This window comes from Corvus hawaiiensis, chromosome W (genome assembly GCF_020740725.1).
Source record: "Corvus hawaiiensis isolate bCorHaw1 chromosome W, bCorHaw1.pri.cur, whole genome shotgun sequence".
Taxonomy (NCBI): domain Eukaryota; kingdom Metazoa; phylum Chordata; class Aves; order Passeriformes; family Corvidae; genus Corvus; species Corvus hawaiiensis.
The window spans coordinates 4,789,600-4,814,888 of record NC_063254.1 but is presented as its reverse complement, the minus strand read 5'-3'; the positions used below and the strand labels follow the sequence as shown (position 1 = coordinate 4,814,888).

Here is a 25,289-nt window from a genome sequence, read left to right as displayed (position 1 = left end):
TGTAGAATTGGAATATCTTAGTTTGGGCATTGAGCCAACAATATGGGATAAGAGGTGGAATGTCTTGGGGTGACCTTATGATGTGTATCCCATATCGCTGCCTATGCCCAGAAATTAATTTTTGTGCCTTTCTATGCCTCTAAACTGAGCCTGAAAGGGGGAAGAAAAAAAAAAAACTGAGCAAAACTTTCTCAAAGCAGTTTGCAGCTCGTTCAAGGTTACAAAAAGATAGCAGGTTTTTTTTTCCCCAGCTGGAGCAGGGGAGGGAGGAAGCACCCGGCTTGCTGCTTTCCAGTCAGTTTTTTGGCCAGTTTTTTTTCAGTTTCTTGTTCTCCGGAGAGAGACTGAGAGTTGGACTTTGGATTTCCTTCTCTGGAATTCCGGATTTTTCCCCTTTTCTACTGGACTGATTGATTGCTGTAACATCAGAGCACATCGGGAGGACTTTCCACCGGGCACAGAGGGCCTGGCCCCGGCCCAAGCCCCAGCTCCGAGGAGACCAAAGGGAGGACTCGAACACTTTCCCAGGTTTTTTTTTTCCTCTACAGTGAAAGATTTTACCATCTAACATTATTTTCCTTCCCATGTGTTTGTTAAATAAATAGTTTTATCTTCTTCACTTTCCTTCGAGGAAAATTTATTTTTTTCCCGATCCTGGTGGGGGAGGGGTGGTTGTGCCTTCTCTCAGAGGATATATTTCTAAATTTGCCCAAACTGGAACAAGAGGAAAACCCAAACCATAGAATAGAATCATTTAGGTTGGAAAAGACCTCTAAGTTCAAGTCCAACTCTTAACCCAGCACTGCCGATCACACCACTACACCATGTCCCCAAGTGCCACATCTACATGTCTTTTAAATCCCTCCAGGGATGGTGACTCTACCACTTCCCTGGCCAGCCTGTTTCAGGGCTTGACAACCCTTTCCTGTTGCAGTGCGGATACTGCAACACGATGTACCAAACAAGGAGAGCTGTGGAAAAGAAATATATATGGACAGATTCTTGGTAGATGTTTCAGAGATGTTTATTTCTCCAGGCACATGGCCGGAGCTCTGCCGAGCAACTCTTGCAATCACCGGACCGAGGGTCTTTGCCCGTGCAGGGAAACACAAACCAACCAATGGGGAACGAGGCTGACCAGGGGCAGGGAAACCCCGTGTCTGTCCCCTCAGGGCCCCTCTCCCAGGGCTACATGGCAGGGGGAGGAGACCCCAACATTTCACCCATTTATTTTTAACAAAAAGAGATTTAAAACTTAACATTGAAAACAACTGGATAAACATTACAAGAACAGTTTTAAAACAATACAAGCCACCCTCCTGAGCCTTTAAATGTCCAAACAGATTCTCTGGAACATCTTAAGGCTGACAGAAGGGAGACAGAACTCTCTGAGCATGCTTTGTGGGGAAACTGAGGCAGGAGAGGGTTTAATTTCTTCCCTCCCTGTTGCTGCCTGTTCTGAGCTTCCCCTCCTCCTCGCAAAGACACTTGCCCCTGCCACATGCTCTGAGCTCCTTTGTTCTAAGCTCGGGCAAAACCAAATGTAACTCAAACTCTTTAGCAGTGTCTGATAGGCCGGTCACCCCGGGTCCGCCCCCAGTCCTCCCCTTTCCCCTTCTCCTAATAAAAGAGATGGTCGAGGGAGGCCCCGACCTCTCTTGGCTCAGCTATCTTCCTGTGAACATCTCTGGTTGTCTGTCTCATTTGAAAGCTTATAACTGCAGGAAATTGAGCAAGCAGGGAGCTATATTTCTCCCTCTTTGCTTCTGCTGATGGTATTTGCTTTGCAGCTGATACAGGTACCGATTTTAGAGCTATTAAAGTGCTAGATCACCCGTGCTACCTCGCTAGGCTGCTCAAGGCTTTCTAAGGCATTGAAATACAAGCGCTAGCCGATATAAAGCTGAAAAGATACCTTCCACATTTGGCGCCCAACGTGCTATCTCTGAACTCCGGTTCTGAGAGACTTTCAGGGTGTCCCGGCAGCTGTGTGTCTGCTGGAATTAGCTCTGCACGTCCTGCTGTGCCAGCTCTGTGTAGCGAGCTGTTACTTTTTGTGTAACATCGAGCCCAGAGCCTCAGCCTGTACCCTCCCCCACACTACGTGGCGAGGGAACGGCTGGTAAGCAGAAGACCCTTCTCACATGTTTTTTTTTCTCTGGACCTGCTTTCCTGTGATAAATCCAGAATCCTGGTGAGTATTTCCCTGCTGGTTTAGGGGCTCCTGTCTTAAGCTGGTGCCGGTGCAAACTTTCTCTTTTTTTTCCTCCTTTTTGCGAATAAGAGGCTGAGGATTTGTGATGGGGCATTCGTAATGGGATCTGAAGTTTCTGCACACCATAGAGAAATATACCACCAAGTTCAAAGCTACCTTTCTTTAACTGGGCATAAATACCCTAAAAATCTAGTTCAATCTTTTGTACAATGGCTTTTTCAGTACTTTCCTAATCTGACTTCCGAAGACATAAGATCTGCTGAATTTTGGGATAAGGTGGGGAGAAAACTCCCCTCCCTTAGGCGTGCAGGCGATGAAACAGTTTCAAAATTCTTTCCTCTCCTGTTACTAAGTTATACTTTGCTGGAGAAAAAGGCAGTACATGAAAAGCCTCTGCAAAAACCTCCTGTTAATTCCCTTACACCCTCTTCCAACCCCTGTGTCCCGGACCCCTCTTCCCCTATGCTGGAAAACACAGCTAGAGCAGACTGCTTCTCAGCACAGGAGAGCTATCGTCCTCCTGGCTCACCCGTGTTTCCTCAGCACCCTGCCTTGGACGGGAATCCGGAGCCCGTCCCAGGACCTTTCCAACCCCTTTTCTCCACTCCTTTTTCCCCAGTTTCTAGCCCTCATGTTTCAAGCGTGCGTAAAAACCCTTTCTCCCATGATCTCTTTGTTCCCAGGGGCAGCCATTGCCATGTGCTCGCAGCCCAGGAAAAAACCCCTCCCCCCAACCCCTTTTCTCCGAGTTTGTTTGTCTCCAGTAATGGCGGACGCAATGTTTCTTCATCTCCAAACTACACGTCCTACAATCCCTTTCTCCCCCACCCCACAAATCCCTTCTTGTCCCGATCCCCTCCCACTCCCGCGTCACAACCTGACCCAGCCCCAACCCCGCCCCCACAGCGTCGTGTTTCACCCCTCCCTCTGTGCCCACCCATGTCTCAAGTACCGCCCCTGCCTCCCACAACCCCGCCCCCAACCCCTCCCCTCCTCCGGCCATGTCCCCGCCTCCACTCTCCTCCCTTGCCCCTCCACTGCCCGCCCCTGCTTCCCATTGTCCCGCCTCAAGTTCCCACAGTCCTGTGACTACCTCTCTAAATCCGGGAACCCATGGCTACCAGGAAGTAACTCCAACTGCTTCTACTACACTCTCTCGTACTAGCAATGCAGCAAACCCTGACCGGAAACCCTTTCCTTATTCTAATATTAAGGATTTGTGTAAGGCAATTAAGGAGTTTGGAATGCAGAGTAATTATTTTAAGAGCCTTTTAAGTGCTACTTTTGCAACTCACTTACTTGTACCTCATGATTTACTTACATTGATGCAAACTCTTCTCACACCTGGTGATTTTATGATGTGGAAAAAGCAATGGAAAATAATTGTATCTGATTTATTGAAAATTTTGTGGCAAACTCCAGATAATTGCCTGGACTTTGAGAATAATTATATCACATTAGACCTTTTATCTGGTGACAATAATATGGCAAATCCTCAAAAACAAGCAATGTTTCTCCCTCGTCCAGTTCGTACTGAAATCACACGTGCTGCTGAAAAGGCCTTAACATTATTACCATCTCAAACTCCTAATTCTCATTATACCACCATCAAGCAATTGCCAAATGAAAATATTATTCACTTTTATAACCATTTGTGTGAAGCTGTGTCTTCCCGGGCCCCTAATCCTGACCTCCAACAAGCGCTCCTACTTGAACTTCTCCAAGTTAATACGAATGATGCTTGCAAACAAGTCATCCTCACTCTCCCTCTGCATCCTCCTCTTACTGTTGAATCCATCCTCGAAGTCTGTACAAAGAAGGTGCAGCTGAACACAGCTGTTCCCTTTTTGAAAAAAGTGGTGATGGTTGGGGAGGTTGTAGAGAATGTTACGGGTACAGGAGAAACTCAATCGCGTAGTAACTTTACATGCTATCGTTGTCAGAAAAAGGGACGTAGCTCGCAATTGCAGAACAATTATAACTGCTGATAAAACCTCTCCAAATACTGTTTCCCCAGGTCAACTGTTCAGGTCTCCTCCCCTGCCATGTAGCCCTGGGAGAGGGGCCCTGAGGGGACAGACGTGGGGTTTCCCTGCCCCTGCTCAGCCTTGTTCCCCATTGGTTGGTTTGTGTTCCCCTGCGCGGACAGAAGGACCCTTGGTCCCGTGACTGACACAGTTCCTCGGCAGAGCCCCGGCCATGCGGCTGGAGAAATAAACATCTCTGAAACATCTACCAAGAATCCGTCCATATATATTTCCTTTCCACGGGACTCCTGGTTTGGTATATGCATGTTGCAGTATCCCCACTGCAACATAATGGTGGATAATTGCTGGCAGAACGACCCCCGATCCCTAAGCGACTGATTTGTGTGAGTAAACCCTGGAAACTTTGGATTCCTCTTCTTGGTTTTGCTTTGCTATTCCATATCTAAACTATGGAGGAACCGTGGGAAGACTCTTGGCTCTCAGAGCTGCATATGGACATTTATCTTAAATTTGAAAAGATTCTTGAAAAACGATTTGTAAATTTTAGCTTGATTCAAGCTCAAAAAGAACTGAAACACTTCCTGGCATGGTTGTTTAAGAACTTTTTCTATGTTTCTTGGGATTTAATTCTTACCTAGGGCTTTTGGAAAACCGTTTGGACACAGTTAATTTTTGAGTCAAAATACATGCCGATGGAAGAATATTTTTGTGAATATTATTTAATTACCGAGACTGTTGAGCAATGTCAGCTGTGTCTTGGTGAAGGGAAGCCTGGCGCAGGGACCGTGCGGCCCCGGCCACGTGCGAGCAGCAGTGAGGCAGTTCCCACGTGCGGGCGGAGCCAAGCGAGCCGCAGTGTCGGCGGCGGAGAAAGGCGCGGCGGGACCCGGTGGTGCCCGCCCGGCCGCGCGCAGTGCGTGGTGGAGCGAGCCCCATGAACGCCTGACTGAGAGGGGCGGCGCGTGGGCGGTGGCTGGCAGCGGTAGAACGGAGCCGCGCCCAGCCGAAACGTGCGCTGGAGCGGGGCGCGGGGAGGTCGTCGCTCGGGGGCCCGGCCGAGACGCGGCTGCAGCGCCTGGCATCGGCAGCGAAGCTGCGACCAGAGGAGGCGATGCACGGAGAACTGAGCAGCGCGGCCCGGCCCGGCCCGTGCAGCCTCGAACGCGGCCCCAGGAAGAACGCGCAGGCACCAGCAGCCCCGACAATTCCAACACGGGAGCGAGCGAAAGAGAGAGCAAAGATGCAGCGAGACAGAAAACAGCAGCCAATCGGAAAAAGGAAAAGATCATAGTAGCTAAGATCTTAGGGATAGTAAAATGGTATAATGTTAAACAAAATTATGGTTTTATAACGAGATGTGACAACCAGCAAGACATATTCATGCATAGAACTGCTATTAAAAAGAATAACCCTGAAAAATGCATCCCAAGCTTGGGAGATGGAGAGGTGGTAGAATTCAAAATTATACAAGGTAGAAATGGGTTACAAGTATCGCAGGTCACTGGGCCTGATGGTGTTCCTGTAAAAGGCAGTATATATGCAAAAAATCATAGTCATGTTAGACAATATCTCCAGTGTAAGCCCCCCCTACAGTCTCCCTTACCTAATCCCACCTTTCCCTTTTACCCTATGTCCTATTACCCCCAGTGTATTCCCAATACGTTTTTTCATCCATGGTTTCCCTCACAAAACCATGCTTTTGCCAATTATTTCCCCAAAAATCCCTTTCCAATGCCGAGTGGGGGGATGAAAAGGGGGAGGGAAGAAGTTAAACCCTCTCCTGCCTCAGTTTCCCCACAAAGCATGCTCAGAGAGTCCTGTCTCCCTTCTGTCAGCCCTAAGATGTTCCACAGAATCTGTTTGGACATTTAAAGACTCAAGAGGGTGGCTTGTTTTGTTTTGAAACTGTTCTTGTTATGTTTATCCAGTTGTTTTCATTCTCCTTTTATTAAAATAAAACAGGTGAGATGTTGGGGTCTCCTCCCCCACCATGTAGCCCTGGGAGAGAGGCCCTGAGGGGACAGACACGGGGTTTCCCTGCCCCTGCTCAGCCTTGTTCCCCATTGGTTGGTTTGTGTTCCCCTGCGCGGGCAGAAGGACCCTTGGTCCCGTGACTAACACAGTTCCTCGGCAGAGCCCCGGCCATGCGGCTGGAGAAATAAACATCTCTCTGAAACATCTACCAAGAATCCGTCCATATATATTTCTTTTCCACGGGACTCGTGGTTTGATATATGCGTGTTACAGTAATCCCCGCTGTAACAGTCAACAGCAGGGAAACTAGCGACTCAACGCCTCCTAACATCTCTGCGTTCAGACATAAATAGGGCTGCAGACAAAGCAACTTGGACTTCTGGACTCAGGTTTAAGGTAACCTGTGATAAAGCACACCATTTCAACAACAACAAACAGACCGTAATACCCATCTCATTCCACAATGTGGACCACATGCAAGACTTTACATACCTTTTTGTTATTGGGGACACTCGGGAAACACCTTCTGGGATAGAGGTTACACCCACACTCATGAAAGTGGATCAGAACGGGTGTTCTAAACTAATTGTAAAATGTATATATCCACCGTACTTTATGCCAAAGGGTCAAGTCATTGCCCAGGCCATTCCACTGCCCAAATACCTGCCCTCAGATGGTCATATCCCAGCCATCTGTTGGACTGAGGTTTTGGGAAACGACAAACCTGTAATAGAATGTAAGCTCCATCACAAATCACATAAAATCAGTATAATGGGAATGATAGACACAGGTGCTGATGTGTCTGTTATTCCATTTGATAAGTGGCCTGCGCAATGGGAATTGCAATCTCAGGGCATCATACAAGGGATTGGAGGTACCCAAATTGCAAAGCAATCCAAACACACCATTCAAATTGAAGGTCCTGAAGGACAAATAGCGACACTTCGTCCGTATGTCCTGGACACCAAATTCACCCTGTGGGGAAGGGATGCCATGTCTCAGTTGGGAACAAAAATTGATATCATCCCTAGACATCAAAATTTTCCCTTGCGGCCGCTGGAGCAGAGTGCCATCCACAGAAATTAACTTGGAAAACAGATGAGCCAGTGTGGGTTAACCAATGGTCGCTAAAAAAAGAAAACTTAGAGGCACTCAAAACATTAGTGGCTGAACAATTGGCTAAAGGAAATATAGTTCCAACTAACAGCCCATGGAACACACCCGTGTTTGTAATACAAAAACCAGGAAAGAACAAATATAGGCTCCTCCAAGATCTTAGAGAAATCAATAAGGTTATTGAAGACATGGGACCCCTTCAACCAGGTATGCCATCACCTTCAATGCTCCCACAACATTGGCATTTAGCTGTTCTTGACATTAAAGATTGCTTCTTTCATATTCCACTCCACCCTGCAGATGCCCCTCAATTTGCATTTTCTGTGCCCTCTATTAATCGTGAAACTCCCATGGAATGTTATCATTGGCTTGTGCTTCCCCAAGGTATGAAAAATTCCCCAACTCTCTGCCAAGAGTATATTGCTAAAATTTTACCTCTCATCCGTGCCAAAGCAGAGAAAGCCATCATCCTACATTACATGGATGATGTGCTGGTGTGTGCTCCCAATAATCAGTATCTCGAGCAGACACTTAACATGGTGGTTGAGGCCCTAGAGGCCAAGGTCTTTGAATTACAACCTGAAAAAATGCAGAGAACAAGCCCTTGGAAATACCTCGGACTCAAAAATCACAGAAACCTCTATCACCCCAACACCTGTCACCATTAATAATAACCCAAAAACATTAGAGGAAGTGCAACAGATCTGTGGGACACTGAAGTATTTAAGGTCCTGGTTAGGACTCACCACACAGGATGTAGCTCCTATTGCAAATCTAGTAAAAGGGAAAAGCGGTCCAGCATCCCCTAGATCCCTGACAGAAGAGGCAAAGCAGTCTCTCAGAAAGATACAAGAGATCATTTCCACCAGACAAGCACACAGGTATCAGCCCTCCCTACCCTTTAAGCTTGTCATTCTAGGGAAGGTACCACGCTTTCACGGCCTCATATTTCAGGGGGACAAAAAGCAGAAGAAACCCCTCATCATAACTGAATGGGTATTCCTTCCACTCCAACCTCCTAAAACCATCACGCAGCCACAAGAACTAATGGCAAAAATTATCATGAAGGGTAGAGCAAGGCTCCGCACCCTGGCAGGATGTGACTTTGCATGCATCTACTTACCTGTCACAACTGACGCATTAGATCACCTACTTCAAAATAATATAAATTTACAATTTGCATTAGATAGTTACTCAGGCCAAATCTCCAATCATTACCCAAAACATGACATATTTAATCTGGCATTCTCTTTTATCCCTTGAGAGATTCAAAGTAGAAAACCCCTCAATGCGATGACCGTTTTTACCGATGCCTCAGGAAAAAGTAAAAAGTCCGTGGTCACATGGAAAAATCCAAAGACGCAAAAGTGGGAATCTGACATCGAGGTAATCCAGGGATCACCACAAGTAGCTGAATTAGCAGCTGTTGTTAGAGCATTTGAGAGGTTCAAAGAACCCTTTAATCTGGTCACAGACTCAGCATACGTAGCTGGAGTAACTGTTAGAGCTGAGCATGCTCTCCTAAAAGAAATCTCAAACAAAAAAATTTATGATTTGCTCTCAAAATTAATTTATCTGGTTTCCCGCAGAGAACATCCCTATTTTGTCATGCATGTGAGGTCACATACAAACCTGCCAGGATTTATTGCGGAAGGTAATCGTAGAGCTGATGCTCTGGCTCTGCCAGCAGACATAGTTCTATCAGCCAACTTACCAAAGCTCCCCCAAGTTTTTGAACAAGCAAAATTGAGCCATGCTATGTACCATCAAAATATTCCTGCTCTTATCCGCATGTTCCACCTGTCACGGTTGCAGGCAAAAGCAATAGTGGCAACATGTCCCAACTGCCAGAAGCTACAGCTTCCATCACTGGGCATGGGGGTCAATCCCAGAGGCATCAATAGCGGTGAAGTGTGGCAGATGGATGTCACACATTTCCTTGAATTTGGGAGATTAAAATATGTTCATGTTTCTATTGATACCTTCTCTGGTGCTATGTATGCCTCTGCACATGCAGGTGAGAAAGCTAAGGATGTTGAAAAACATCTTGTCCAAGATTTTGCTGTGCTCAGTATACCTGAGGTGATAAAAACTGATAATGGACCTGCCTACACCTCTCAGGAGTTTAAAAACTTTCATCAGCAGTGGGGATTTCGACATGTTACAGGTACCCCTCACTCCCCAACTGGACAAGGCATTGTTGAACGTGCCCATCAAACCCTCAAGCGAATGCTGCTACAACAATCAGGGACCACTAAACTCAACTCACCTGTCATCAGACTCAGCAAAGCATTGTTTACCATAAACTTCCTGAATGGCACCTGTGAAGATCCAAACCCTCCCATCTATCGTCATTTCCAGAACACCAGGAGACAGAAACTGAAGGAAAATCCAGAAGTCCTGATCCGGGACCCAGAGGCTCAAAAAATCCAAGGACCATACAAACTTGTAACTTGGGGACGTGAGTATGCCAGTGTATCTACCCCTCAAGGAGTGAGATGGATCCAAGGGAAATGGGTAAAACCTTATGTCACTTCCTCAAAAGTTAAGGAGGTTAAAACTGCCTCCTGGAGGAGACGCCGTAAAAGGGATCCTGATTTTGCACCCTCATGTAAACGCCCTACTGCAGATTTTGATGTTAATCCCTTAAGTTAAGTTGCACTGTTTTGCACTCAGGTTTTGCACTGTATTTTGTAAATCTTCGTCCTGATACTCCATACCATAGATGTCCTGACTAACCCCCTGAGTTTTGACTGGGGAACTAGTTTAAAGGCATCCTAGGTACTGTTGAGTTGTAGGGACGATAGATTACAATTATATTTTGCACTGTTGTTTTGTTACTGTTCTATGCACTTCTAAGTTACTAAGAGTTACAACCCAGCTTTAAAGAAAAAAAAATAGGGAATTGTTGCTGCCTGTTCTGAGCTTCCCCTCCTCCTCCCAAAGACACTTGCCCCTGCTACGTGCTCTGAGCTCCTTTGTTCCAAACTCGGGCAAAACCAAATGTAACTCAAACTCTTTCGCAGTATCTGATTGGCCGGTCACCCCGGGTCCGCCGCCCAGTCCTCCCCTTTCCCCTTCTCCTAATAAAAGAGATGGTCGAGGGAGGCCCCAACCTCTCTTGGCTCAGCTATCTTCCTGTGAACATCTCTGGTTGTCTGTCTCATTTGAAAGCTTCTAACTGCAGGAAATTGAGCAAGCAGGGAGCTATATTTCTCCCTCTTTGCTTCTGCTGATGGTATTTGCTTTGCAGCTGATACAGGTACCAATTTTAGAGCTATTAAAGTGCTAGATCGCCTGTGCTACCTCTCTAGGCTGCTCGAGGCTTTCTAAGGCATTGAAATACAAGCGCGAGCCGGTATAAAGCTGAAAAGATACCTTCCACACCTCCCCCTTTTCATCCCCCACTCGGCATTGGAAAGGGATTTTTGGGGAAATAATTGGCAAAAGCATGGTTTTGTGAGGGAAACCATGGATGAAAAAACGGATTGGGAATACACTGGGGGTAATAGGACATAGGGTAAAAGGGAAAGGTGGGATTAGGTAAGGGAGACTGTAGGGGGGGCTTATAATGGAGATACTGTCTAACATGACGACAATTTTTAGCATATATAAAGCCTTTTACAGGAACACCATCAGGCCCAGTGACCTGCGATGCTTGTAACCCATTTCGACCTTGTATAGTTTTGAATTCTACCACCTCTCCATCTCCCAAGCTTGGGATGCATTTTTCAGGGTTATTCTTTTTAATAGGAGTTCTATGAACAAATATGTCTTGCTGGTTGTCACATCTCGTTATAAAACCATAATTTTGTTTAACATTACACCATTTTACTATTCCTAAAACCTTGGCTACTATGATCTTTTCCTTTTTCCAAGTGGCTGCTGTTTTCTGTCTCGCTGCGTTCTTGCTTTCTCTTTCGCTCGCTCCCGTGTTGGAATTGTCGGGGCTGCTGGGGCTGCCGGGCTGCCGGAGCTGCTCGTGCCTGTGCGCTCTTCCTGGGCTCACATTCGGGGCTACGCGGGCCGGGCCGCGCCGCGCCACTCAGTTCTCCGTGCATCGCCTCCTCTGGTCGCAGGTTCGCTGCTGCTGCCAGGCGCTGCAGCCGCGTCTCGGCCAGGCCCCCGAGCGATTACACCCCCGCGCCCTGCTTCAGTGCGCATCTCAGCTAGGCGCGGCTCCGCTCGGCCGCCACCGCCGCCAGCCGCCGCCCGCACGGCGCCCCTCTCAGTTGGGCGTTCACGGGGCTCGCTCCACCACGCGCTGCACGGGGCCGGGCGGGCACCGCCGGGTCGTGCTGCTCCCGCCGCGCCTTTCTCCGCCGCTGACACTGCAGCTCGTGTTGCTCCGCCCGCGCCCGGGAACTGCCTCGCTGCTGCTTGCAGAGCGCTCGGTACACGTGGCCGCGGTCGCACGGTCCCTGAGCCAGGCTTCCCTTCGCCAGGACACAGCTGACATTGCTCAACAGTCTCGGTAATTAAATAATATTCACAAAAATATTCTTCCATCGGCATATATTTTGACTCAAAAATTAACTGTGTCCAAACAGTGTTCCAAAAGTCTTTGGTAAGAATCAAATCCCAAGAAACATAGAAAGAGTTCTTAAACAACCATGCCAGGAAGTGTTTCAGTTCTTTTTGAGCTTGAATTAAGCTAAAATTTACAAATCGTTGTTCAAGAATCATTTTAAGATAAATGTCCATATGCAGCTCTGAGAGCCAAGAGTCTTCCCACGGTTCCTCCATAGCTTAGATATGGAATAGCAAAACAACACCAAGAAGAGGAATCCAAAGTTTTTAGGGTTTACTTACACAAATCAGTCGCTTAGGGATCGGGGATCGTTCTGCCAGCAATTATCCACCATTTGTTACAGTGGGGATTCTGTAACATGATGTATCAAATCAGGAGTCCCGTGGAAAAGAAATATATATGGACAGATTCTTGGTAGATGTTTCAGAGATGTTTATTTCCCCAGCTGCATGGCCAGGGCTCTGCCGAGGAACTCTTGCAATCACCGGACCGAGGGTCTTTGCAAGCGCAGGGAAACACAAACCAACCAATGACGAACGAGGCTGACCAGGGGCTAGGAAACCCCGTCTCTGTCCCCTCAGGGCCCCTCTCCCAGGGCTACATGGAAGGGGGAGGAGACCCCGACACTTTCCATGAAGAAATTTTCTCTAATATCCAATCTAAACTTCCCTTGGTGCAACTTGAGGTTATTTCCTCCTGTCCTATCACTGGTTACTTGGGAGAAGAGACTGGCCCTCACCTTGCTACATCCCCCTTTCAGGTAGTGTTTGTTTCTCACTCTCCAAAGAATCTGCAGAGAAACAGTGATGGTCATCTAAGCAATATCGGTGATCCTCTTGGTGCCAGTATGCATTTATTTGTCTTAACCAACCAAAAATCAAAGAGAAATCCAGCAATGTAGCAGCCGGGATGGGGTCTGTGGCTCAGACCTAGGAAGCCGTGACAGCTCCAGAGAGAGTGTCCTGCAAGGGACAGTCTTCCAGAGGTCTGTGGTGATGCCTCGGCCGCCGGGGTGCCTCTGCAGAAAAGGGGGCCTCTCTCAGCAGGCTAGTAGCTCTTTAGTGATTCAGCAAGAGTGATTTCAGCTCTTGTTCTGCAAGGCAAACCCCAGGCTGGATCAGGAGGAAAGAGACAGGAGGCCCGCATAGCAGTTCCACATGAGGCAGCTTTATTAGCCTGTACCCCTGCGAAGGGGAAGGCTAGGGACAAGTTCTCCGAGCTCAAAGGGGCAGAGGGCTAGATCTTATAGGGATACAGGGATGGGTGTGAGAGGGTAAAAGCCAATGGGTTACAAAGAATCTACATAGGGTCTCCCAGAGGATCATGGTCCTTGTTTTCTCTCACCCTAACTGAAAAGTGCTGCCTTTTCCAAGGGGATTCTGCTGGGAGGTTATGCAATATCCTTATCAGCAGGCCTCCCTCCAGGGCAGGGGCTGGGCATGCCCCACACAGCAATACCATGGAAGCCCCTAGAGACTGTCACCACCAAAATGAGCTGTTTCATATTTTCACAGTTTTATGGCTAGCAGGGGATGAACACTTGGATCTACATTTATCACACTGATGCTCTTTCCTTCTCTGAAATCTTGCTGGGGAGAACAGCGGAAGACCAGTCACCTGTAACCAGGATCAGCAGTAAGACAGGATCTTTACTCCAATATCCTGAGATGTTTAAATCTTAGGAGACTTAGATCTAGAAAACTTGGATCCAGCATAGTCTAAAGACTGAATTCTACCAAGCAAGGCAAAAATACAGTGAACAACTCTGCTTTAGCCCAGAACAGGATGATAGAAGAGTCAGATAGATACACTGTGGCATCCTCAAACCCTGTATGTGGTCCAGCACCTTTTCCCCATGTTCTCCACATGAGCCATGCCACCATGCTAGCATTCCTACAAAAAGGGAGAAGTTAGAGACCTTCCCAGAGAGCACGTCCCGTCCCGCTGTAAAAGGGGGAGTTGGGGAGAATTCTTTTTTATAGATTTCTCATACGAAAATAAAGCGCCAAAGTAGCAAATATTATATCGGAGAACTGTTTATTGATAAAGAAAGATAAGTGTTCCTACTTAAGGGGGCTAGAAAAGGGAGCGGGGGGGGGAGGGGAAGAGAGATGGAGAGAGAAACAGAAGACAGGGACAGCTTTACCACTAGGATCCCGGGTGCCCTGTCGGCGTCAGCTCGGCAGATAGGGCGTGTGTGCTGCAAGCTACGGTGAGCCTGCGCGGCTCTTGTGACCGGCCAGGCGCGATTTCCTAGCGGCGGCAGGCAGCCTGCCTTTGGCGTCGGCCAGCAAACGACGGCTGCGGACTGTCTGCTGCGGGCTGTTGACGGGCAAGACGGGAAACATGGCGGCGGTGACGGCTGCGGGCTGGGTGCAGGCAGGGTGCAGGCGGCAGCTGCTCCATTGGGGAAACAGCAGAGCACTAGGTTGTCCCAGCAATGAGCTGCCTCAGGGAAGCGGCGAAGCAGGGCAGATGGACAGGTGCGGACAGGGAAGCAGGACCGCAGGGAGAAAAAGGCGAAGGGGGGAGGGGGGCCAAGCTGACCCTCCAGGTGAGCCCCTGCTCCCTCCAAGAAACCCAAAGAAAAATGCTGCCCGTTGTGGCGCAGTTAACTGCTTTTATGTGATAAGGCTCCTCCCATAGCTTGATTTCCTGGGTATTTTTTTGTTTTCCGGGACATCCGGGAGTCTGCCCCGCTGGCAAAGGGGGGGGGGGGGGGGGGGGGGGGGGTCGCTTGCAGCCCAATCACGGAAGCTTCCTCTCCCCTGATTGGCTGCCAGGCAAAGTCCCCCCAGGGACAGGGCTCCCCCTCATTTTCTGCCTCCTTAACACGTGATGCATGTTAAGGCTCGCAGCACGTGTACAGCCCCTATAGTAATTTTTCACCTCATGTATAACATATGTTGAGGCATAAATAAAAATCAAATTGGTCCCTTTCAGCATGGTATTGCATGCACAGCACTCACCCTTCTCTGTCTATGTGAGGCAACAGGTGTTTGGAGGTGGTTTGCAGCTTCTTGTGAAATTGGGTGAAATCTAGTTTTTCAGGCTGCAAGTCCCATGTCGCACCACTAGGAAAGAAAAACAGGAAAAAACAAAGAAAGAAAGTCCACTACTAACTAAACACCCCTGAGCTGAAGACCAGAGGGCACATCAGAGCCTACAGGCAAGGAAAGCTGGTATTTCTCAAGGTACCACTCCCTGCTGCAGAACGCATGGATGCAGGCCTCCAACCTTCATACTTCTGCATCTCCTTTCTTTTAATTTTTTCTCGGGTTTTTTTGAGATGCTGAGCTCCTGTTCCTTGATCTAAACCCCTAGTTTTGATATACGATGCAGCATGATCCAGCACACACCTTGCAAGCTATACTTGCTCTCTGTATAAAGGGGGTATCACAACAGGTAGTGGTCTGGTCCATGCAATGGAAATGTTCTCTGGTCCTGCACAACCTGCTCCAATGGCCTGGAGTAAGTGCCAGGTGGGAACTCAACCCCCCCAGACTCTTGCAGTGCTCCAGGCACAGAGAGAGAGATGCATAAAACTGGACAGAAAGCATATCTCACTGCTTTCCCCATGTTGAAGCAGGAGTTGAAGAGCTCTTTCCAGTAGCTGCAAAGCCAACACATGATCATACCTCCAATTAATGGAAGAAGAGTAAAAACCTGGAGCAGTAACTCAGAGCTTTCTCAAGTCTTGCCTGTGCAGCTCTTGGATGATTACAAGTAATTGAATCAGTACCAGGTTTAGATGTTTGGACTGAAAACCCATCCAGAAGCTTCTCCAAAGCACATAGGATACTTTAAGTAGATTGATCATGCTTAGTGCTGCAGGTTAAATTGGGATGGAGAGGAGGAGGAGCAGTGATGTGAGTACTGGCAGGGTACTCGCTGGCACTTGGGTACTGGCAGGATGGATATGCAGGCAAAGGCTAAGAGAGGCCACAGTTCATCTCTCTCTTAAAGCATTTTAAAACTGACTTACCTGAAGGAGTCAAAGGTGTTGGCAGCCCAGATGTCCGTGCCCAGCATGTCAAGGGAGCTCTCCTTGTTGCCATTCTAGGAGGGAGGGAAAGGCAGTTACTCGCCAGAAGGCACAAGGTGCTATCCGAACCACAACACAGCCTTGCACAGCCTCTCCCACTGCCAGCTGCTGAAGTGTTCCAGCTCTGCATGTGGGCTCCTCCACTCCTATGTGAATCCATGCTCACTGCAATGCAGAGTCCCCTTGCCCACTGCAAAAGTGCACCATGAAAGCAAGGAGTGAGAGTTTCAGCCTTCAGGACACAAAGCTGTGGACAACATGGAGCAGACAATTTATAGACTCAGCTCTGACTCCAGCCCTGTCCTCCTGCCCCACTATCCACAAGCTTCAAGACCCACCAAGGTCCAGTGAGCACATTGACATTCCAGTCATGAAGACGCTCAGCTTCAGAGTCACAGACCAGTTGAGCTGGGAAGGAACCTCTGAAGCTCATTTTGTCCAGCCCTCCTGCTCAAGCAGGGCCACCTAATATAGAACAGTTTGGGTTGGAAGGGACCTTTAAAGGTCACCTAGTCAAATCAGGTGCCCAACACCACATCCAGATGGCTTTTGAATATCTGTAAGGATGGAGATACTCTTTACCAGCAGCTATCAGAGCCTGCTGTCACCAATAAGGATGGGGAAAGTCATCCTGTTTCTTCAAGGAGTCATGGTGCCATGACTTCTCCTTGCTCTAAAAACAGGGAGGGAACGTTGGAATCCTGCACTGTGCCACCTCTGCCATGCACACCAGCAAATGGGTTCACACAGTTATTCTGGTACACCTTCCACCAACACTAAGGTGAAGACCTTACACATCCTTCAAGGCCTCTTTACAGTCATCAGCCCTCACATATCCTCCTTGCAGAAAGAGGGCTGCCATCTCTACCCTTTACAGGGGAAGAAGTAAAGCAGATCAGATTTTAAAATTCAAGACCATTCAAGAAATCAAATTACTCAGACTTACATGGGATGGACATGTAAATGCATCACAAATAGGGAATCCCATATTACCAATTTTCCCCCCACATTTCTTACGCATTTTCAGATTATTCATAATCTTGAACATAGTCAGATTATTGAAGTATTTCAGCACAAATAGTCCCACTCTGGTGAAACATGCTGGAAAAGGTGGCTTCCATATACTCGCAATTGTATAATTTCTATATTTTTAAAATATTATTAATAATAACCAAGACACTAAAAACTCATAAAAATGTGAGCATTTCTTAATGAAGTCCCAGACCTCAATCTGCCCATAAAGTGATGAATCTTTTCCCAATGAGCAGGACACACATCCTCAGTGCACATTATAAATGGTCACACTTCACAGCCGTTCCCAGTACAATCAATTTAGACAACACATACTCCAAACAAAGCCATATTGCTCCCCTTTTTTTGGTGTCTTCAAAGGGATTTATGGACTATGATTTTAACCTCCAGGGATCTGCAGGTTAACATGTCTTCACAAAGAAACAAAACACCAGAAATATATGAAATTCTCATGATCAGTTATGGAAACTGATCTTTTTATTTTAGGCAAATGCAAGCATGATTTTCTCCCACCAAGGAGATAAATTAGTTTTCTAAATCCGTAGAATCATCCTCATGCAGTATAATGAAAATACACATGGGCAGGTCTTCTCAGCTATCATCTTGTAGACAAATCCATTTCTCTTTCCATTTCATAGAATCATAGAATCATTAAGGTAGGAAAAGACCTCTAAGATCATTGAGTCCAACCATTAACCCAGCACTGCTAAGTCCACCACGAAGCCATTGTAGCGGGTTTGGTTTGTAACCGGGCAGAAACACCAATTTAGTGTAGTGGTTTGGTCCAAAATACTCATTACTGTTTACCTTCTGTGAGATAAGAATTAGGAGAAACGCAAAGCAGGCACCAAACTTGAAAGAATATAAAGAAGTTTATTAACAGACCTAAAAGAAGAAAAAAAATCATACCCCACTGCTGACTTTCGGGTGGGGGAAGCCATGCAGACAATCAATGTGATTGGTAGAGCAAGCTTCGTTTATTAGCAATACAGAGGCACTTATATAGTATTGAATACAAGCTTATCAGTTCTTTAATTAGTTTAAGCTTACAAAGGCGCATTCTTACTTCTACATAATTGGGTTAGATAAAAAACTACATTTGGCAAACTTTATGTTTTGTTTTGAGAGATCAAAAATCTTCCTCCCTTCTCATGGTCAGTATATCTTATCAGCACAGGACTGTACCTCCTTAAAACTCCCTTTTTGTTTCTCAGGCCTGTTTCTCACACAGGCACTTTCTCATGGAAGTTTTTTCTCATGCAGGCCTTTGCCTGCACAGCTCTTCTATTGATCTGGTTTTATCAATAATCCATGTCCCTGATCCTCTAACCATTTTGCAACAATTCCCCTTTTTTCTTTTTGTAAAGGCAATATTTGATTGGCTACAGATGTAGTAACTTTATATATCATTTTTTACAAGCATTGGCATAGGCAAGGTAAGCACACTATTATTAATAATATTACTAGTCTTACAGCAATTAAATGCTACATGAATAAAACCAGCCATGGTTCTAAACTTAGTGACTTTAACCATCCTTTTAAGCTGAGACTGTCTTCTTTCTGTAATTGGGTGGTTAATTGATGTAACTCACTTATCTGCTTGTGAATTAGGACAGAGTGGTTAAAAAGATTACAGCACATACTTTGGAACTTTTCACAGCCGTGGCTGTGAGCTCATAGTAAAAAATCAATGGCTACTTAATTTTGTTATATTGTATGTCTAACACTAGTAACATCTACGCTTAACTCACCAAGCATCTGCGAAGTTATGTTTAACTTATCCCTCTCCCAGCAAGCAAGTTTATGCAAAATAGCGTAAGCCCTGGCTGCTAAAGTACCAGGTAAAAACATCAATGCTAGCTAAATTGACTGCCTTCACTTGATCTAAATGGGTGGACAGCTGATTGAAAATGTCCACGAATGCTCTTGTCTCAAGACAGTCAAAAAACTAATTCCCTACTCTATTTCTGTGTCTGATGCTATACCCAAAAATTTATGCAATTCTCCTTCTTAGTCTTGTCTTTGGAGAGGGTTCCCTGACACCCACCACAAGTCACTAGCAACCACCTAGGGCAGCTGTTACATTCGCTGCAGAGTCTCGCTATTTCTCCTGCTACAGAGATTGTTGGATCTGGCAAGTCCTCAGCTCCCTCACTCAGCCACGTCTGCAGCCTCTCCCAAGGCTTCTCGGGACAGAGGTCTCAGAGTTCCAGCTGTTGAAGTAGTGGCGTCACTTTCCTCAGGAGCTGATGCTGACTGCGCCTTCTCGCTTCGGGGTCTTGTAAGCGTAGCATGGTACCACTTTCTGGGCACCCCTCTGGTCAGTGCTGAAGCGATGACTTGTCCCTGTTGTTGCAGGACATTCTGCAGTGTTGCGGTAAAAGCAGCTGTTTGAGATGACTGTTTTGCACGGGTAGCATGTATGAGCATCTCGTCTACTCCTGCTCCTTGGGGCAGCATAGCAAGAATTGTCTTAGCTTGCCTATTAGCATTTTCAAATGCAAGTATTTGGAACGTTTGCTCTTGGAGCTCTTCAGAGAGCTCAGTTGCATCCTTTAAGGCTGCTGACAACAAGGCTTTGTGGGCAAAAGTCTGTGACAACTGATGAATGACTATGGGCATGGTCAGGTGTGTTACTGTTGCCCCGTAAGCTTCGCTCCCAGTTAGCATGTCAGCTTGGAGTGCATACAGTGGGTCTTGTGTGTCACTTTGATGTTTGCTAGCTTCTTCTTGTGCTAGCTGTTTCCATGTTCGTTCCCAGAGCAGGAACTGTGAAGGGGTTAACAACAACTGTGCGATGCTGATGCAATCATTCGGACACAGGACATCTTTACAGATAAACTGCAAAATGCTTCGTGTAGATAAGTCAGCAAGCTTTTTGATTACTTCTTGCATCATTTCTTGGTGCTTCTCCCCCTCCCAGGGCCGACCACCGGCAGCCCCGGCCAGCTTCGGCTCTGCAGGCGACGAAAGCGCAGAAGCCGCTTCGCAGCCGGATGTTGCTTCGCTGTTCGGCAGGGGGATTTTAGGACCGCACGTCTGCTTTGCCCCTTTCGGCCGGGCACCCACACTGCCTGTGTCTCCTTGGCCCACCTGCACCCCGCCCCCTGGGTCGGGCGGCTCTGCTTCCGCGTTCGCAGCCATTCCTCTCTCAGACGTCGGAAGGATAACATCCTGCCCTGCTGAGTTCAGCAACTCGTGCAGTGAAGGGACTGGTGCTGCTGTGCTTTTAATCGGTTTTCTCGCGGCCAGCCCGAAGGACCGTGCTACCCTGGGCTCCGCTCCAGTCTCTGCCCGCCGCTCCGTAAGACCCTCGTCTGTTCCTTTCCCGGAGCCGCTTCTCTCTAAAGCCTCTATGGCGGCTGTGGCCACTGTCCTCTCTGTTTTCATCTCTGAGTGCCAGTTACTGCTCTCCAGATTAAACCAACAGCTTTTGCTTCTTTAGCTTTCTTTTTGAATGATCTTGGATCAGCTAGTTCCTTACAAAGGTTTACTTCTTTAATTCCCCGCTTTTCTAAAAAGCGTAAAAATAAATCAAGGGTCACCTCTGTTTCCCTATCTGCGTCCAACCGCATCTGCGTCTTACCGCAATCCCCGTCAACAGGATTTGTGCAGCCTTTTCCCAGGTTTGCCCTTGTCAGCCGATACGGCGGACCCCTGTGTCAGGTCAGTCCAGGCACGGATCAGACGCTTGCCTGCAGCTGCTGATCTTTTGCCCCCCGATTGCTGCTATCGGTGCCATGTCGGTCTCCCACCTTAGTCAAGAAAACGAAGACCCAGTCTCTGCTCAGGCGCCAAAATGCTGACTTTCGGGTGGGGGAAGCCATGCAGACAATCAATGTGATTGGTAGAGCAAGCTTCGTTTATTAGCAATACAGAGGCACTTATATAGTATTGAATACAAGCTTATCAGTTCTTTAATTAGTTTAAGCTTACAAAGGCGCATTCTTACTTCTACATAATTGGGTTAGATAAAAAACTACATTTGGCAAGCTTTATGTTTTGTTTTGAGAGATCAAAGTTTCTCCTCCCTTCTCATGGTCAGTATATCTTATCAGCACAGGACTGTACCTCCTTAAAACTCCCTTTTTGTTTCTCAGGCCTGTTTCTCACACAGGCACTTTCTCATGGAGGTTTTTTCTCATGCAGGCCTTTGCCTGCAGGCCTTTGCCTGCACAGCTCTTCTATTGATCTGGTTTTATCAATAATCCATGTCCCTGATCCTCTAACAATTTTGCAACACCACACCTTCAGAACGCTTCTCCTCCCCCCCCACCTTTATCCCTTCTCCCCGTGACAATGTAAAAAGACAACCCTTGTGATGTTCAGTCTGTTTACCACTTCCATAATAACCTTGTTCAGTCCATTTAGGAAGAGGAGTCTCTCTTGTCCGTGCTATGAAAACATTATCACAACGAGACAGCCGCCCGGGTTGGTTCTCTGCTCGCATGTGAGTCCCTTCCCACGACTTGCAGCTTTTCCCACAACTGCTTTCGAGGGTCCACTCTTGAAGTTTTTTGGGGTACAATTTTAAGGTTGAGCCACTCAGAAACAAAAGTTCTCTTCACCCATCTCTGGGAGCATTTCATCTCTAAGAACAGAGGCCCTTCTCCTTCCCTGGGAGCAAAGGGTCTTCCTCATCTTCATCTTTAGGACTATCTCTGGGAGCATCTCTAGGAATTGAGGTTTTCTCCTTTCCCATTTGGAGCAAAAGTCCTCATTGCTTCCATCTCTCCCTGTTCAAACTTCTCATGAAATTACAGCTGCTTCAGCATCTGCCTATCTCAGGGCAGGTTCTTTTGCTCACAAGTACAAGTTGAACACTCCACCCCCCATGCCTTCATGAAATTACAATGGGTACTCTGACATATCATAGCTTCACAACAGACTTTCAGCTTTAAGCATCACCTCTTTCTCTTCCCTCAGGTTTTCAGCTCTTCACAGCACTAAAAGGGTTAATCTCACCTAGGCCTTGCAGCTGAAATGAAGCTTATTGCTGTCGGTCACATGATCTTTTTCCAGACAGCAGGCCAGCTCTAGCTGAATCTTGGCAGCCCTGGAGAGGGGGAGCTGCCCGTCTGCCCACGGCAGGGTTGTGGGGGAGTTCTGCGGGTGGAACAGGGCCCATCGGCTCCAGGATGGCCATGGCCCAGCCCAGCCTGGCCCGAGCAGGGCCTGGGCCGGGCCCGCTGGCCCCCACACGGGGCCCACAGCCGCCTGTCCCAGCACCGGAAACGAGACAGAGCTGTGGGGGGGGGTTTCTATTCTTAAGTGTGGATCACAGAGGCGGTCGCAACTTTAGGTGGCTTAAAGAATTGTCCATATTCAAACTGGCCATCTGATAGGTCCTGTCAGGTCATAGAGGAAGCTGTAAGCACCCCTTTGCAAGAACATCACATCCGGGACTATGCTTTCTAACCCATGACGGCCATGTCCCTAAATGTTTCCTATGGACATGGAATATTTTAAGTTGCAATGAGGCTGAGATAAACAAAGCCTGATAAACAATGCTGGCAAACTGTTAACAACAGATGAGAAGGCTGAGGTACTCAATGGCTTTTTTGCCTCAGTCTTCAATTGCAGCCTTGTTGGGGTGGCTCAGCCTGCTCTCGGGCTGAAACCATCAAATGTCAGTCACCAGAAGAGATCACTGAGGTCTAGGTTACCTCCCCCTGGGTGGCTCCCAATCCTAAATTACCTCCCCCTGTTCCATAAAGTTCTCCATTTTTTAGTTATTAATTGCTTCCCTGTTATGACTCCTGCCTCCCTGTTTTCCCCATTTGTTCTGAAAAATTGTATCCTCCCCTCTGCTTGTATCCCATTGGTTGTTTTCCCTTTCCCTGCCTTACTCCACCCCCCCATAAAGGGGCTAGCCCACGTCTCCTCGGGGCTTTTGCTGGTCCCTGATCCCTCCTGCAAATAAACCTGTTGGAACTCACACCAGAAGCCCCTCCCGCCTTCTTTGCCTCCGGGCTAACGCCAGCCTGATCATCGGCTGCCCGACGTACTTCCTCTGAGGACGAGCCAGCACACGCACCCATCTCACGCCGATTCCACTGAGCCGTCCAGCGAGGATGCTGTGGAGGCTAATGCTGCGTCCCCTCTGCCCGAGGGCACGCCGGGGCTTGTGGTTACAAGCCCCCGGTTGCGTTAGGTTGGCGCATCCAACAGGGACGACACACGTGCGTTCCTGCATCGTCCTCGCTGCCAGGAGGCTGCGAGTGTCAGCAATTCGGAGACGCCGACGCCTCTCGCGGCAGCGCGCTCTGTTTTAAAAGCCGCGCTCCGAGAGGAGGCTGCCAACTCCTGCCAGGAGAGCAGCCTGTCCTGGAGGACCCCACCGTGCCTTTTTGTTTCCAGGACCGGACGCCTGTGTCTTCTTGTGAGTATTCTTGTGATTCCCGGCCCCTGGAAAATTATTTTTAATTTCTCCTTTTTGCCGGTGGTGGGTGAAGTAGAGGCTGAGGTTTAAGATGGGAGCTAAGCTTTCTCAGCCTCAGTGGGAGGTTTATGTCCAAGTTGGGGAGTCCCTGAAGAATTGTGGGTTAAAGTTATCAAAGGGGTTTTTGAAAAGGTTTGTTAAGTGGCTGTTCTTTTATTTTCCCCAGATGTCCCCTGCTAATTTGAAGTCAGCCACGTTTTGGCAATTTGTGGGGGACAAAATATTAGAATTAAACCAAAGGGGAGATTCCTCCAGAGAGAGGTTTCTCTACATGGTCTGGGCTTTGAGAGATATACACAAAGCTAATCAGAAAATAAAAGAAAAGCCCCAAATTCTCCCCAGTTCTTCCCAAGTCCCTCTTTCCCCCCTCGCGTTCCTCATCCCACTACCCCGTCGCTGAAAAGACCGGGAGTTGTAAAATGCCCAAAGGCACAGGGCTGCCACTGTCTCCCTGACTCGCCTCGATCCTCTCAGCCGCCCTGGCGAAGTAGCTCTGGCCAGGCTGTTTCGGCTTCTACCCAAACCCTCTCTCCTATGCCCTCTTCCCCGGTTGTTCTCCCAAAAAGCGGTTCCCAGTTTTATTGCCCTGAAAATGACGGCGAAGGCTTTTCTTCGTCCACCGTTTTGTCCCCTTTCCCTGCTGTTCCTGCACTCCCCCAAAATGGAGGAGACCTTGTAAGAGAGTGATTATGACCCTTCCACTTGATCCTCCACCAACGTTAAAGCAGATGATTCTACACTGCACAACCTTAGTTCCAATTGGCCAACCAAATTTAAAAACGAGGGGGAATGTGGTGGGAGCTGCGGGTACCGCTGAGGCAACGACACCTCAGGACGAGAGTACGACAAACAGAACCTGGACTTGTCACAGATGTGGCAAGCCAGGACATGTGGCCCGGAACTGCAGAGCTCCAGCCCCAATTAATCAAAGTTCCCGAGCTGTTTCCCCAGGGCAAGTAGCATCGCCCAATCCCATGGAGGTACAGCCGGGAAACTGAGGACCCAGCGCGGATCTGCGGCCCCGCGTGATGACATAAATAAAGAAGCCGCAACCAGAAAAACTGTGACTAACGCTACTGCAACCACGATGGACTCCATCACACCTCAACGGGTCCTCGTGAGCTGCAAAGGACTGAAAGACTGCTGCTTGTTTATAATAGGAGACACCACGCGTACACCACCAGAGATCTCAATAACACCAGAGATCATCCAAGTAGGATCACAAGGACTCTTTACAATTAACATCCAATGTATTCATCCACCTTTCTTTCTTGCAGCTGGCCAGGTTCTCGCCCAGGCCATCCTCATGCCCAGAAGTTCACCAGATAACTACAACCCATCCGTCTTCTGGGCTGAGGTGGTAGGGGAAGATAAGCCGATGCTAAGCTGCAAGATTCCATGCCAGGGCTTGGACATCAGCCTAGCAGGGATGATGGACACAGGGGTAGACGTGACGGCCATCGCCTCCAACAACTGACCGTCACATTGGGGGTTGCAACCTGCGGAAGGCATTGTTATGGGTGTGGAAGGATCTGTGGCTGCCCAGAGAAGCAGGACGCTTGTCCAGATTGAGGGTCCAGAGGGGCGGATTGCAACAGTCCGTCCATTTGTTATTGACTCTGGGTTTACATTGTGGGGCAGGGATCTCATGTCTCAGTGGGGAGCCCGGGTTGAGATCCCATCTCAACCCCGGGATTTTTAGTAGGGGCCACTGCGGAGCGCCCCACCCAGAAATTGAATTGGCTCACCGATAAAAGGGTCTGGGTGGATCAGTGGCCTTTAAAAACACACCAATTGAGAGCGCTCACTGCACTCGTGGAGGAGCAGCTGGGGAAGGGGAACATTGAGCCTTCCAACAGCGCTTGGAATTCCCCGGTCTTTGTGATCTGGAAGCCGGGCACAGACAAGTGGAGACTCCTTCACGACCTGCGGAAAATTAACGAGGT

At 48.0% G+C, this 25,289-nt stretch overlaps 1 protein-coding gene across 1 annotated transcript in view; it reads right to left on the bottom strand.

Moving 5' to 3' along the window:
- LOC125319331 (CBP80/20-dependent translation initiation factor-like) overlaps positions 1–25,289 on the bottom strand; it is a 516,903-nt gene that overhangs the window by 394,871 nt on the left and 96,743 nt on the right. The window contains exons 4-5 of the mRNA XM_048290438.1: positions 15,810–15,883; positions 14,794–14,898 (exon numbers count right to left, since the gene is read on the bottom strand). Of these exons, the coding sequence (XP_048146395.1) occupies positions 14,794–14,898; positions 15,810–15,883 (179 nt within the window). The remainder of the gene's footprint in view (positions 1–14,793; positions 14,899–15,809; positions 15,884–25,289) is intronic.